The sequence below is a fragment of the Rana temporaria genome, chromosome 2 (genome assembly GCF_905171775.1).
Source record: "Rana temporaria chromosome 2, aRanTem1.1, whole genome shotgun sequence".
Taxonomy (NCBI): domain Eukaryota; kingdom Metazoa; phylum Chordata; class Amphibia; order Anura; family Ranidae; genus Rana; species Rana temporaria.
Window position 1 is genome coordinate 285,766,509 of NC_053490.1, and position 13,621 is coordinate 285,780,129.

General features: G+C 44.2%; 1 protein-coding gene across 2 annotated transcripts in view; it reads left to right on the forward strand.

Annotated features, from left to right (window-relative positions):
• The window catches only part of LOC120926886 (cytochrome P450 4F22), a 91,291-nt gene that overhangs the window by 59,800 nt on the left and 17,870 nt on the right, over positions 1-13,621 (forward strand). For both annotated transcript variants that reach the window (XM_040337179.1, XM_040337180.1), the window contains exon 9: positions 6,560-6,689. In XM_040337179.1, the coding sequence (XP_040193113.1) occupies positions 6,560-6,689 (130 nt within the window). The remainder of the gene's footprint in view (positions 1-6,559; positions 6,690-13,621) is intronic.

Here is a 13,621-nt window from a genome sequence, read left to right on the forward strand (position 1 = left end):
GCACATCACTATGTCCCTGGGTGGACCATCAGGGGGGGGTTTGGGACGTAGCGCTCTGTGGATCCTGTCACAGATAAATGCAGAGGGGGGCTTGTCTGGTAAGAGGTCTTGAAAAAACTTTGATACTGCAGGCATCAGGTCTGTGACAGTCTCAGGGACCCCCCTCAGCCTAATATTATGGCGGCGATTTCGGTTGTCAAGGTCCTCAACCTGTGCCTGCATGAAGGCAAAGTTGTCAGCTAGGTTTTCAAAATCTTTTCTAAGATCATTGTGAGCCAGGGAGAGCTCATCGTGCTTTGTTTCAAGGAGATCCGTACGGTTGCCAATACTGGCAATCTCCTGGGACAGAGCCGCCGTGGATTTGTGCACTTCATGCTCAATTTTGTCCACCAATTTATTAAATATAGCTGTCAAGCTATCATCCAGGACCGCCTTAGATAAAGGGGGGTTGTACTCACTGTTGTGGGGCTGTGAAGGAACGGTCTTAGGTGAGTGACTGTCCGTGCAGGCCTGTGTCCACATGTGCTGGTCGGCGCCTTCTTGTGCCTCTGCTTCATGGTAAGGAGAAAGTTCGTCAGGGTGTGCCCGGAGCTCCGATTCCGCTTCTTCCTAGCGGATGGCATACACTGAGTGTTCCCACAGGGGTGCTGGGTGAAATCGCCACCAAGGGTGCTAAATTGCCCTGGGAAATCCGCCTAGAAGGCCCGGGTCTCGTGGAGCGCGGCTCAGGCGAGTCCGGTCAGCATCGCGCCGCGCATGCGCCCCCGAAGCTGGTATGTTTATGACATGTTTGTTACAAAAAATAAATCCAACTGTCACGATCTGGAGTCAGGCTCAGAGGCCAGTAGCTATAGCAGCAGAACAGGTCACCCTGGCTGATGACACGGGGTCACCTGAGGTGCGGAATCTAAGCGCTAACCGGTATTCACCAGAGCTTCTGAAGGTGAAGATGGATTTTGCTGCGTGTTAGCGCCAGGTCGCGGTCCTCAGGATTGCCCCACCAGGAGGTGAGAAAGCCGGGGTACAATAGCAGATAAGCAGGTAAGGATCAAACAGAAGCGTAGTCGATAACAAGCCAAGGGGTCGGTAATGAGTATTTGTAGGTTGGGATCAGGCAGAAGCGTAGTCGATAACAAGCCAAGGGTCGATAACGAGCAGTAGCAAATATGGACGGCAGCAGGGAAGACAGGAGCAAGATACAGGCTGGAGATAGCACAATATTCTGGCAAGGAGGAAGTGCAGAGACATGGCTTATATCAGGAAGTTCGTGGGAGGAGCAAGGGGTTCAAGGTTCAAGACAATCAAGACACAAGGCAGGAATGTTCAATGGATCAGATGGGTTTGTCCAGCAGATCAGACAGGGAGCTGTCCAGCATCCCAGATAGCTCAGTGAGAAGGTTCACTGCCAGACACAGCTGAGGTCCCAGGTTCAAATCCAGGTCCTGACAGTACTCCCCTCCTCCCAGGACGTCCACTGGACGTCTTAGGGCCTGGTTTGTGAGGGAACCTCTGGTGGAATTCTCTTGTTAATCTAGGAGCATGAACGTTCTGCTCAGGCTCCCAAGAATTTTCTTCTGTCCCGTATCCTTCCCATTGAACCAGATATTGCAATTTGTTGTCCCACAAACTTTTGTCCCAACTTTGCAGATGGAACATGAACCTTCAGATTTTTAGTAGATAACCAAACTTGATCACCCACATGAAAGGTAGGAAGTGCTCTGCGATGTCTATCTGCAGCCTTCTTGTAACTTTCCTGAGCTTCCCTCAAAGTCTCGATCAATTTTCCCTGGGTCTCCTGTAAAGCAGTTAATCTGTTGGTAACAGCAGGAATTGGAGTTGAGATAGGGAGATCAGGGATAAAAGCTGGATGAAGCCCGGTATTTAGGAAAAAAGGGGTCTGAGAGGTGGAGCTATGTTTAGAATTGTTATAAGCAAACTCCGCTGTAGGAAGATAGTCCACCCAGTCATCCTGAAGATAACTAACAAAACATCGGAGGTACTGCTCTAACGTTTGATTGGTCCTCTCGGTCTGACCATTTGACTGAGGATGAAAAGCAGAAGATAGATTAATTGTTACTCCTAAAGCTGAGCAAAAGCTTTTCCAAAATTTTGAAGTGAACTGTACTCCTCGGTCAGAAACTACATCTTCTGGAATTCCATGTAGTCTAAAGACTTCTCGAACCATCAACTCTGCAGTTTGTTCTGCAGAGGGTACCCCCTTCACTGGTATGAAGTGAGCCATCTTAGTGAAGCGGTCAATAACAACCAAGATAGTGGTCATTTCTTTAGAGGGGGGTAAATCAACCACAAAGTCCATAGAAATTGATCCCCATGGTCTTGATGGGACAGGGAGTGGCTGGAGCAACCCCAAAGGAGAAGCTTGGGGTGTCTTATTGCGAGCACAGACCAGGCACGAGGCTACATAACTTTTGACATCTCTTTTGTACCCAGGCCACCAAAAGGAACGGGATAAAAGTTCCTCCGTCTTAGAAACTCCAAAATGTCCAGCAAGTTTGGAGTCATGAACCAACTTGAGGACTTCAACCCGAGCAACTTCAGGTACATAGAGGCGATGTGCTTGAGTCCAGAAGCCATTCTTGTAATCAAGGATGATGTTCATAGGAGGATCTTTGAGGAGTTGGTCATTCTCATACCCTTCCTTGAGAAGACTCAAGAATGCTTTAGAACTTGTGACACCTAGAAAGTTCTTTTGAGGCAGGACTGTGTATTCAGAGTTGTCTTCCTGGAGAGGCCCAGACAACATTCGTGATAAGGCATCAGCCTTACCATTCCTTGACCCAGGTCGATATGAGATAATAAAATTGAACCTGGAAAAGAACAATGACCAACGTGCTTGTCTAGAAGACAATCTCTTGGCAGAACGAATGAATTCCAGATTCTTATGATCAGTGAGAACGGTTACAGGATGCTTAGCGCCTTCCAGCAAATGCCTCCATTCAGAAAATGCTTCTTTAATTGCTAGCAACTCCTTATTCCCAATGTCATAATTTCTTTCGGCTGAAGACATTACACGAGAAAAGTAAGCACAAGGATGTAGCTGCATCTTTTCACCATGTCGTTGGGAGAGGATAGCTCCCACGGCAGAGTTTGAAGCATCCACTTCCACTATAAAAGGTAATTCAGGATTGGGATGTACCAATACTGGTGCAGAAGTAAAAAGAGTTTTTAACTTTCCAAAAGCAGCCTGTGCCTCAGATGACCACACAAAGGGCACCCCTTTCTTTGTTAGCTGGGTAATTGGAGCTATCACCTTAGAGAAGTTCCTTATAAATTTTCTGTAAAAGTTGGCAAACCCGACAAATCGTTGGATTTCCTTAATGTTTCCGGGGGCAGGCCAATCTACCACTGCTTTAATCTTCTCAGGATCCATGCCCACACCATCTGAAGAAATAATATACCCTAAGAACTGGATCTGGGTTTGTTCAAACTCACATTTCTCCAATTTGATGTAAAGTCGATTCTGCCTTAATCTTTCAAAGACAATGCAAACATGCTTGCGGTGCTCTTCCAGGTTATCAGAAAAGATAAGGATGTCATCCAGATAAGCAATGACAAATTGGTCCAACAGATCTCGAAAAACATCATTTATGAAGTGCTGAAAGGTCGCAGGGGCATTGCAGAGACCAAAAGGCATGACCAAGGACTCAAAATGCCCATATCTGGTTCTAAAGGCGGTTTTCCATTCATCTCCTGAACGAATACGGACCAGGTTATATGCCCCCCGTAGGTCAAGTTTTGTAAACACTTTGGCAGAACGAAGTCTTTCCAACATTTCTGAGATCAAGGGGAGTGGATAACGGTTTTTAATTGTGACCTTATTCATGTGCCTGTAATCAATGCATGGACGCAAGGTGGAGTCTTTCTTTTCAACAAAGAATAGAGCTGCTCCTGCAGGAGATGTTGAGTGTCTAATAAAACCCTTTTCTAAATTTTCATCAAGCCACTCCCTGAGCACTTTTAATTCAGGTTCTGAGAGATTAAAAAGGCGGCCAAAAGGTATTTCGGCCCCTGGAAGCAGCTCAATGGGGCAATCGTATGGGCGATGAGGAGGTAATTGATCTGCATTTTTCTTATCACAGACATCCCGGAATGCATGGTATTGTGGAGGCAAGTTGTCATATGACTGGGTAGTTACCACACCAACTTGCCATTCCTTGACCAGCGGAGAACTTGTTTGATAAGATTCCCTACAGTGTTCCTTGCAGTGTGAGGATGTGAAATCTATGGTCCGTGCTCCCCAGTTGATAGAGGGATTGTGAGTGGAGAACCAAGGAATGCCCAAAATGATGGGAAATTTGGGTGATGTGATCAACTGAAAGCTGATGGTCTCACGATGATCCACCTCAAACTGTATTACCAAAGGAACGGTCTTATGGGTAACAGGTCCTGAGGATAAGGGTGAACCATCAACTGTCTCCATCTCAATAGGAGAAGATGTATTTATGGCTTGAATGTTATTGTGGTGGGCAAACTCTATATCCATAAAGTTTCCTCCAGCCCCAGAGTCCAGCATAGCAGAGCAGGGGATTTCACGGCCCTCAGAAATTAGCTTAATGGGCATGACAAAATGAGTTAATAAAGAATTAACCTTATTTGCTTCCTGAATTAAAGGAGAGACGGACTGAGAAATTGAGTTTATTTGTTCAGATACTGTAATATCTGTTGCTGCAATTGTTCTTTTAAATTTATTGGGACAATTAACTGCGTAATGTCCGGAGTCTCCACAATAAAGACATAAGTTCTCTGAACGTCGTCTTTCTTTCTCCTGAGTAGTAATAGATCTTTTAAGAGCATCCACCTGCATAGGTTCAGGAGTGTCAGAATCAGGAGTAAATCTTGAAACCTTAGGAGGATACTGAGTAGTAGAAAAACGCATGCCACCATTACTGCCTAAGATTCCCAGTCTCTCCTTTCTCCTTTCAGTAAGTCTTTGATCAATTCGAATACACAATTTAATAAAAGCCTCAAGGTCGGCAGGACTTTCTACTCTGGCAAGCTCATCTTTTACTTGTTCCGAGAGTCCTTGACGGAACTGACTCTTTTGTGCTGCTGGATTCCAATTGGTATCTGAGATCCAGCGTCAAAATTCAGTTGTGTACTCTGCAACAGAGCGTCTACCCTGCCGTAAATTGTGCAATTTTGCCTCAGCAGTAGCGCAGCGGTTAGGATCATCGAAAACTTGGTTCATCGCAGTCACAAAAGAGTCTAAATTATCCAGGACGACATCATCTTTCTCCACATAAGGGGAGGCCCAGGCTAAAGCTTCCTCAGTCAGGAGGTTGATAATAAACAGCACCTTTTTCCTGTCCGAAGTAAATGCAGCAGGTTGCATCTGAAAGTATATGCGACATTGATTAAGGAACCCTCTATAATGGCGGCGGTCTCCGTTAAACTTAAGTGGTAGGGGCATTCGTGTATTAGTATCTACGGCAGCAGTGTCTCGAGCACGAAAGTCACGCAATTGTTTATTCATATCAAGGATTTCCTCTTGTAGTGCTTTCACTTCAATTTGTAACTCAGAACATTTTTCCTGGTAGTTAACAGCAAACGTCTGCAACTCAGCGATTTGCACCCTGAGAGGAGCTACAGCAGCTGCTACAACGGCCTCCATGTTTTGGGCCAGAATATTCTGTCACGATCTGGAGTCAGGCTCAGAGGCCAGTAGCTATAGCAGCAGAACAGGTCACCCTGGCTGATGACACGGGGTCACCTGAGGTGCGGAATCTAAGCGCTAACCGGTATTCACCAGAGCTTCTGAAGGTGAAGATGGATTTTGCTGCGTGTTAGCGCCAGGTCGCGGTCCTCAGGATTGCCCCACCAGGAGGTGAGAAAGCCGGGGTACAATAGCAGATAAGCAGGTAAGGATCAAACAGAAGCGTAGTCGATAACAAGCCAAGGGGTCGGTAATGAGTATTTGTAGGTTGGGATCAGGCAGAAGCGTAGTCGATAACAAGCCAAGGGGTCGGTAATGAGTATTTGTAGGTTGGGATCAGGCAGAAGCGTAGTCGATAACAAGCCAAGGGTCGATAACGAGCAGTAGCAAATATGGACGGCAGCAGGGAAGACAGGAGCAAGATACAGGCTGGAGATAGCACAATATTCTGGCAAGGAGGAAGTGCAGAGACATGGCTTATATCAGGAAGTTCGTGGGAGGAGCAAGGGGTTCAAGGTTCAAGACAATCAAGACACAAGGCAGGAATGTTCAATGGATCAGATGGGTTTGTCTAGCAGATCAGACAGGGAGCTGTCCAGCATCCCAGATAGCTCAGTGAGAAGGTTCACTGCCAGACACAGCTGAGGTCCCAGGTTCAAATCCAGGTCCTGACACCAACATTGTGGGAGTTGGCGTTAATAGCTTGACTAGAGCAATGTCCTCATAATTTATTAACCAGCAAATTCAATCCCTTTTCTTATGAAATTGTTATCAAATCTTTACAAAATTCAGACCTTATAACAATTGGGTATGTGGCTTTAATTTGCATTATCACAATCTACATAATCAATAACTTCCTATTCCTTGTGTTTTACCTATAATTAGGACATGATACCACAGCCAGTGGGCTGTCCTGGATCCTGTATAACTTGGCTCGTCACCCTGAATATCAGGACAAATGTAGGGAAGAGATCAGGGAGCTAATTAAAGGGAAAGAAACAGCCCACTTGGATTGGTAAGTACCTGACATTGCAGCAAAGAAATCATTAAAGGGAATCAGTAATGGTTTGGGGTCAGTTTTAGCTTAGTTGTATAGATTTGGTTTAGAAGTTTATATTCTGTTGTTTTATATGTTTGTACTATACTTATATAATCTTTTCTTTAGAAATAAACCTTTAATGCTTGACAAATGATTCCAGAGCACTATGTGATATCTAAGGCCTCATGCGCATGGGGCATACTAAAGCATACATGCGTAGAGGGCTGTGTTTACCCACATGAGGATGCGCAGAGGTGTTCTGTGCAGATAGTCCCATTGATCTGACTGCTGCTCCCAATATGACATCCCTGTGGGTGCAGTCAAGTGCCCCTGAATGCACACTGAGTTTGAGGACATGCACCCACATGGATGTCAGATTGGGAGCAGCAGCTGCATCCATGCAGCCACTGTATCCCAATTCATATCAATGGGACTGCCTTCACGTGCGTTTTTACCGCGATTTTACCTCGTTTGGCGTTTTTTTTTTTTAGCCAGTAATTTTTTTTTTTTACATTTCCTTTAACAACCACCTATAAACAGGTTGAAAAAAAAACGCAAATCGCGGCAAAATGCGTTTTTGGATGCAGGTCCATTGAATTCTATTGCATGCAAAACGCTGCTTTTTGCTGGAAAAAAAGTCCCTGACCCTTTCCAAAAACGCAGAGGCACAAAAAAGCATTGATGTGAACATGGTCCATAGGAAACCATGTTAAAAAATTTCCTTTCTGCAAAATTCATCAAAAAAAGCATTAGGCCCCTTTCACATTGAGGAGTTTTTCAGGCGGTACAGCGCTAAAAATAGCGCTGCTATACCGCCTGAAAAACTCCTGCCCAGCTACCTCAATGTGAAAGCCGGATGGCTTTCACACTGAGGCGATGCCCTGGCGGGAGACAAAAAAATCTCCTGTCAGCAGCATCTTTGGAGCAGTGAGAGGAGCGGCGTGTATACCGCTCCTTCCCATTGAAAACAATGGGAAACCGCGGCAATACCGCCCGCAATGCGCCTCTATAGGCGCATTGCGGGCGGTATTAACCCTTTATCGGCCGCTAGCGGGGGTTAATACCGCACCGCTAGTGGCAGATTCCCGTGGCAATCTCGGCGGTATAGCGCCGCTATTTTTAGCGGCGATATACCGCCACCGCGGTTACAAGTTCAATGTGAAAGGGGCCTTAGTGTGAATGGAGCCTAAAGAGACGACACAGAAAAACCAGCATACTCTTTGTATAGTTGAAACCTTGGACTCTGATAAGGCATGATAAGGTATCTGCTTTGATGACTCACAGGGGCTGATGTACTAAAACTGGAGAGCGCAACATCTGGTGCAGGTCTAGAAGCTTCTATGTTGTTTTTTTTTTTGTCAAAGATTAATTGAACAAGCTGAAGTCTGAAGCTGATTGGCTACCATGCACAGCTGCACCAGTTTTAGTAAATCAACCCCCAGTGTCATCTGAAAAATAAAGACTTCTAACAATGTGATTAGCAGACTAGAGCTCCACCTACTGGCTAGATAGAAAACTGCATAATCTAAAATATTTATTATTTAATGGAAAACAAAAATACATTTGATGTTTGGATTTCTTTACTATTAACTTTCAAAGTAAAATATTTAGCATCATCTATTCCCTTTATTGGCCTCCTGTCAACCTGGTTAACCACCTGAAGACCAAGCTTTTTTTGACATTTTTTTGGTTACAAGTAAAGACCAGTATTTTTTGCTAGAAAAATACTTTGAACGGCCAAACATTATATATTTTTCAGCAGAGGCCCTAGAGAATAAAATGCTAGGTTTCGAAAATTTTCTTTTAGGGCTCTTTCACACGGAGCGGACCGTTTCTGGGTCCGCTCCGTGTGTCCGCCAAAGCTCAGCGGGGATCCCCGCTGAGCTGTCGGCGGATAGGGCGGTCCCCGCACACAGTGAAGGGACCGCCCTGTCTCTGCTCCGCTGTCCCCTATGGGGGACTGGATGCAGACGGTCCGTCTGCATCCGGTCTGTTCCGCCGAACGGAAGAAAAATAGGGTTTCTTCCGTTCGGAAAAGCGGATCCCGACTGACGCGGACGCTAGCGGATGCTCCATCCGCTAACGGACGCGTTCCCATAGGGATTCATTACAAGTCCGTTAGAGGACTTGTAATGAGTGGACAAACGGTCCGCTAGTGTGAAAGGACCCTTAGAAAGTATTTTATTTGTAAAACAATTAAATTAGGTTTCGCTCATTTTTATGTCACACAGTATTTGCGCAGTGTTCTTTTGCGAACAACAATTTTTTGTAAAAATTACACTTTATTGAATTTTAATGCACACAAACACAATATAATACCCAATTTTTGGGTAAAATATAAAAGATAGTGTAACAGCAAGTAAATAGACACCTAACATGTCATGCTTTAAATTTGCGCACGCTCATGGAATCGCAACAAACTTTGAAATTTAAAAATCTCCATAGGTAACGCTTTAAACGCCTTTACCGGTTACCAGTTTAGAGATACCAAGGAGATCTGGTGCTAGAATTATTATTGCTCTTGCTCTGACTTTCATGTGATATGATCGCTGTCTATGTATGCGTGCAAGACCATCGTGTGCGTTTGCCTTTGTGCACAAGCACAGGGAGACGGGGCACTTTAAAATAATATATATATATATTATTTATTTTATTTTTACTCTCTGTCTCTTAAAAAAAGAAAAATGGATCACTTTTATTGCTGTAAACATCCCTTATGACAGCAATAGGCAGTGACAGGTACTCTTTATGGAGAGATAAAAGCGATTTAAAAGCATGTGATCACAACAAGATCATTGTGATCAGATCCTTTAGAATTTTTAAATGACACTGTATACATCGGAGGAAACCTGAAGTGACGTTAATACCCTTTGCTTCCAGTTTCCCATACCATAATGCTCATCGAAGACCTTCCAGTCTATTTATAGGCAGTGGGAGGGGTTGCTTTACCCCCTTTCCTGTTGGCTTCATTCCGGGTTCACTGGTAGAGGCCGGAGAGGCACCGGGCAGAGGGGCACAGCCCCTCCCGCTACCTTTAAAAGCCATCCAGCAGCAAATTAGCCACTGGATTGGCTTTTCTGTAAAAGCCGATCACCTCCTGAAAAAAATAAAATACCAGGATGATGTCTGTAGCTGTGTGCATCATCCCTGTATAACCACTTGAAGTCAATTTCGAACATGTGCATTATTTGGCAGCAAGTGGTTAAGGGTCATCAGACTCTAGTAACTCTGTCTGTACTCTGCTACAACTTTGGGGACACAGAATGCAGCAAAAAACAGGTTATGAACCTTTATAAACTCGATCCATAAATAAAATAGTTTTGCTGAAGTTTGTGCGCAGCCTATGGACTTTAAACTATTTACATATTTACAAGCTTTAAAAAGTTATTACGTCACTAGTTGCTTTTATTGTGAAGTAATAAATCCTCGAAGATCCTCAACGATCCCAACAAAGACTTTAATCTGTATTCTCACCTAAGCAGAGCGTTTTTTCATTGTTTATTTTTTATTTTTTTATGTGTTTTTGAACGTGTATATATGAGTGTTTTAAAAGCGTATTTCAAGCATTTGCGTGTTTATTTAATCCTCAGACATTTTTGTTTTAGCCAGTGGAAAGCACTTATTTTTTGGGGCTCAATGTGTTAAGGGGGTTGTAAAGGTTCGTGTTTTTTTTTTCTTCACCTTAATGCATCCAATACCCCATAATGACAACATGAAAGAGGTTTGTTTTAAAATCTTTGAAAATGTATTAAAAATAAAAAAATGTATATCACATGTACACTTGCCATGACACTCAAAATTGAGCTCAGGTGCATCCTGTTTCCACTGATCATCCTTGAGATGTTCCTACAACTTGATTGGAGTCTACCTGTGGTAAATTCAGTTGATTGGACATGATTTGGAAAGGCACACAGCTGTCTTTATAAGGTGACACAGTTAAAAGTGCATGTTGGAGCACAAACCAAGCCATGAAGTCCAAGGAATTGTCTGTAGACCTCAGAGACAGGATTGTTTCTGTATCTGACCACAGATCTGGGGAAGGGTACAGAAAAAAATCTCCAGCATTAAAGGTCCCAATGCGCACAGAGGCCTCCATAATCCGTGAATGGAAGTGGCCAGACGGAAGCCACTCCTCAGTAAAAGGCACATGACAGCCTGCCTGGAGTTTGCTAAAAGACACCTGAAGGACTCTCGGACTATGAGAAACAAAATTCTCTGGTCTGATGAAACTAAGATTGAACTTTGGCCTGAATGGCAAGTGGCATGTCTGGAGGAAACCAGCCAGCGCTCATCACCTGGTCAATATTATGCCTACAGTGAAGTATGGTGGTGGCAGCATCGAGGGAAAGAAAGGGCGATCTGGACCTCAGACTGGGGCGAAGGTTCATCTCCCAACAGGGCAACGACCCTAAGCACCCAGCCAAGATAACAAAGGAGTGGCTACAGGACAACTCTGTGAATGTCCTTGAGTGGCCCAGCCAGAGCCCAGACTTGAACCCAATTGAACATCTCCGTAAAGATCCGAAAATGGCTGTGCACCGACGTTCCCCATCCAACCTTATGGAGCTTGAGAGGTCCTGCAAAGAAGAATGAGAGAAACTACCCAAAAATAGGTGTGCCAAGCTTGAAGCATCATGCTTAAAAAGACTTGAGGCTGTAATTGGTGCCAAAGGTGCTTCAACAAAGTACTGAGCAAAGGCTGTGAATACTTATGTATAAGTGATTTTTTTTTTTTCAAACAAATTTCTTTCACGTTGTCATTATGTGGTATTGTTTGTAGAATTTTGAGGAAAATAAGGAATTTAATCCTTTTTGGAATAAGGCTGTAACATACCAAAATGTGGAAAAAGTGAAGCGTGAATACTTTACGGATGCACTGTATATCTGAGCCAAAAAAAATCTGATCTGAAAAGCTAGAAAAGTAATCAGAAAGCAAAAAAAGACTTCTCACTCCCCCAGGTACAGTTTGGCATCATTTTGGGCACGACAAGTCCCCATTGCTACACCCTGTACCTGGAGGAATGGAAACCGTCAAACATTAAAGCATTATGATGAAAGTAGAATGAAACTCAGTTCCAATACGAAATTAAACAATTCCTCCGAGTGTAGAGTGCTTTGTGTAAAGAAATTCTTAGTAACGTCCAAACTTTTTTCATGGGGAATGGAGCAATATATATTGCCTCTATGTCAATGGTAATAAAGAGAGAACGCGGAGGTACATTTCTATTAGGACTCTTTTAGGGCCCTGGTGATCCATTTTCTATACCTTGTGCTTCATTTGGACTATTGGAGGAATGCGTGCCACCCAGGGCCATCTTACTGAGCGGGCACCCCTGGCCCCAGCCGTTGGTGCGTTTGAGGGATGCAGAAATTAGTACTGGGAAAGCCGGCAGGGGTACCGCTGACTTCAATGAGACAAGTGTAGCTGTCAAATTCTGCCTCTGATTTCGGGGATGGGCGGGCCAATCAGGTGTCCTGCCCCCTTCGTCAGGCAAACTGTCTCCCCACACACAGAGTGCCACCCTGCCCCTCCCTGACCTGCCCCTCCCAGACCACCACAGAGAGGAACCCTGCTCCTCCTCCCTTCTCCGACCATTACCGAGCAGCACCCTGCCATCCTCTTGACTCTGCCCACCACAGAGCACCACCCTGCCCCTCCATGACCCCACCTACCACAGAGGGGAATCCTGCTCCTCCTCCTCCCTTCACCGAATATCACATAGAGGCACCCTGCCTGTCCTGACTCCGCCCACCACAGAGCAGTGGTAACCTGGTGACACGCGGGGTCCGGTGATCTCCCCCTGCAGTCTCTGAACCCTGGCAGCGGTGGAGTATGCTGTGAGCGAGAATATCATCACCAAAGTCGGGAGATCGAGAGAGAGCTGCGGAGGGTGAGTAGCTAAAACTACCAGCCTGACAGGGGGGACTATAAATACCAGCATGACAGGGGGACTACAACTACCAGCATGACAGGGGAACTACAACTACCAGCATGACAGGGGGACTACAACTACCAGCATTTACACTGGCAAGTGACACGCTGTAAATTAGAAATATTGTACTTTCATTCTCGAGAGTAGGTGCGTAAATTTGGGCAACCTTGTAGGGGCCCCAAAGCATCACTTTGCCCAGGAGCCCAAAATGCTATTAAGATGGCCCTGGTGCCACCACCCCCCTGGAGACATCCATATATATTTAGAACTTGGAGGTCTTCTTTTTGTGCATCTGTTGATATTTTTTTGCGCTTGTTCCAAGTTTGCATTATACAAAATCCTAGATATTTTTTTTCGTATTAAACAACTTTATGATGTATCATACTGTCCCTGCTTTTCCAGGGGTTCTTTTAATGTTGCCACAATAAAAGGTTATACTTTTTAACTACATTTTGAATATTTGTTTTGGTATCAAAAAGTTCCTACCTCCCCCTTCTCTTTCTGCTTTGTGAGTTTCTATTTAGTATTAGTGGGATTTGATACGGTTCCTTATTTGGGTAGAGGATTTTATTTATTTATTTAATAAAATAAATGTAGACATTTTATCTAGTTAGAGATCAGCAAGGCTATAAACAGGGAGTTTTTTTTTTTTTGATCAAACTGCGGGTTGAATGGAAGAAAAAACTCACAGACCTTGGCAATAATACAATGATGTGTGATGCAGGGATCTCTTCCGTTGTGCTATTGGTTTCTGACGGGGGAGGGGGTAGGCGATTTTCAGCACGTTTGTACCGGGCTTAACAGCATATCTTCAAGTATTTCGCATAATTTGGATAGGCAAATCTGATTTTCAATTTTATTGGGCTGTGAACTATTTCTGCTGCTAAGAAAAATTCAAAGTAAAGTAAAATATTAAAATATATTTTAAATATTCATTTAATATTGACATATACTGTACATTATAAACAAATTACA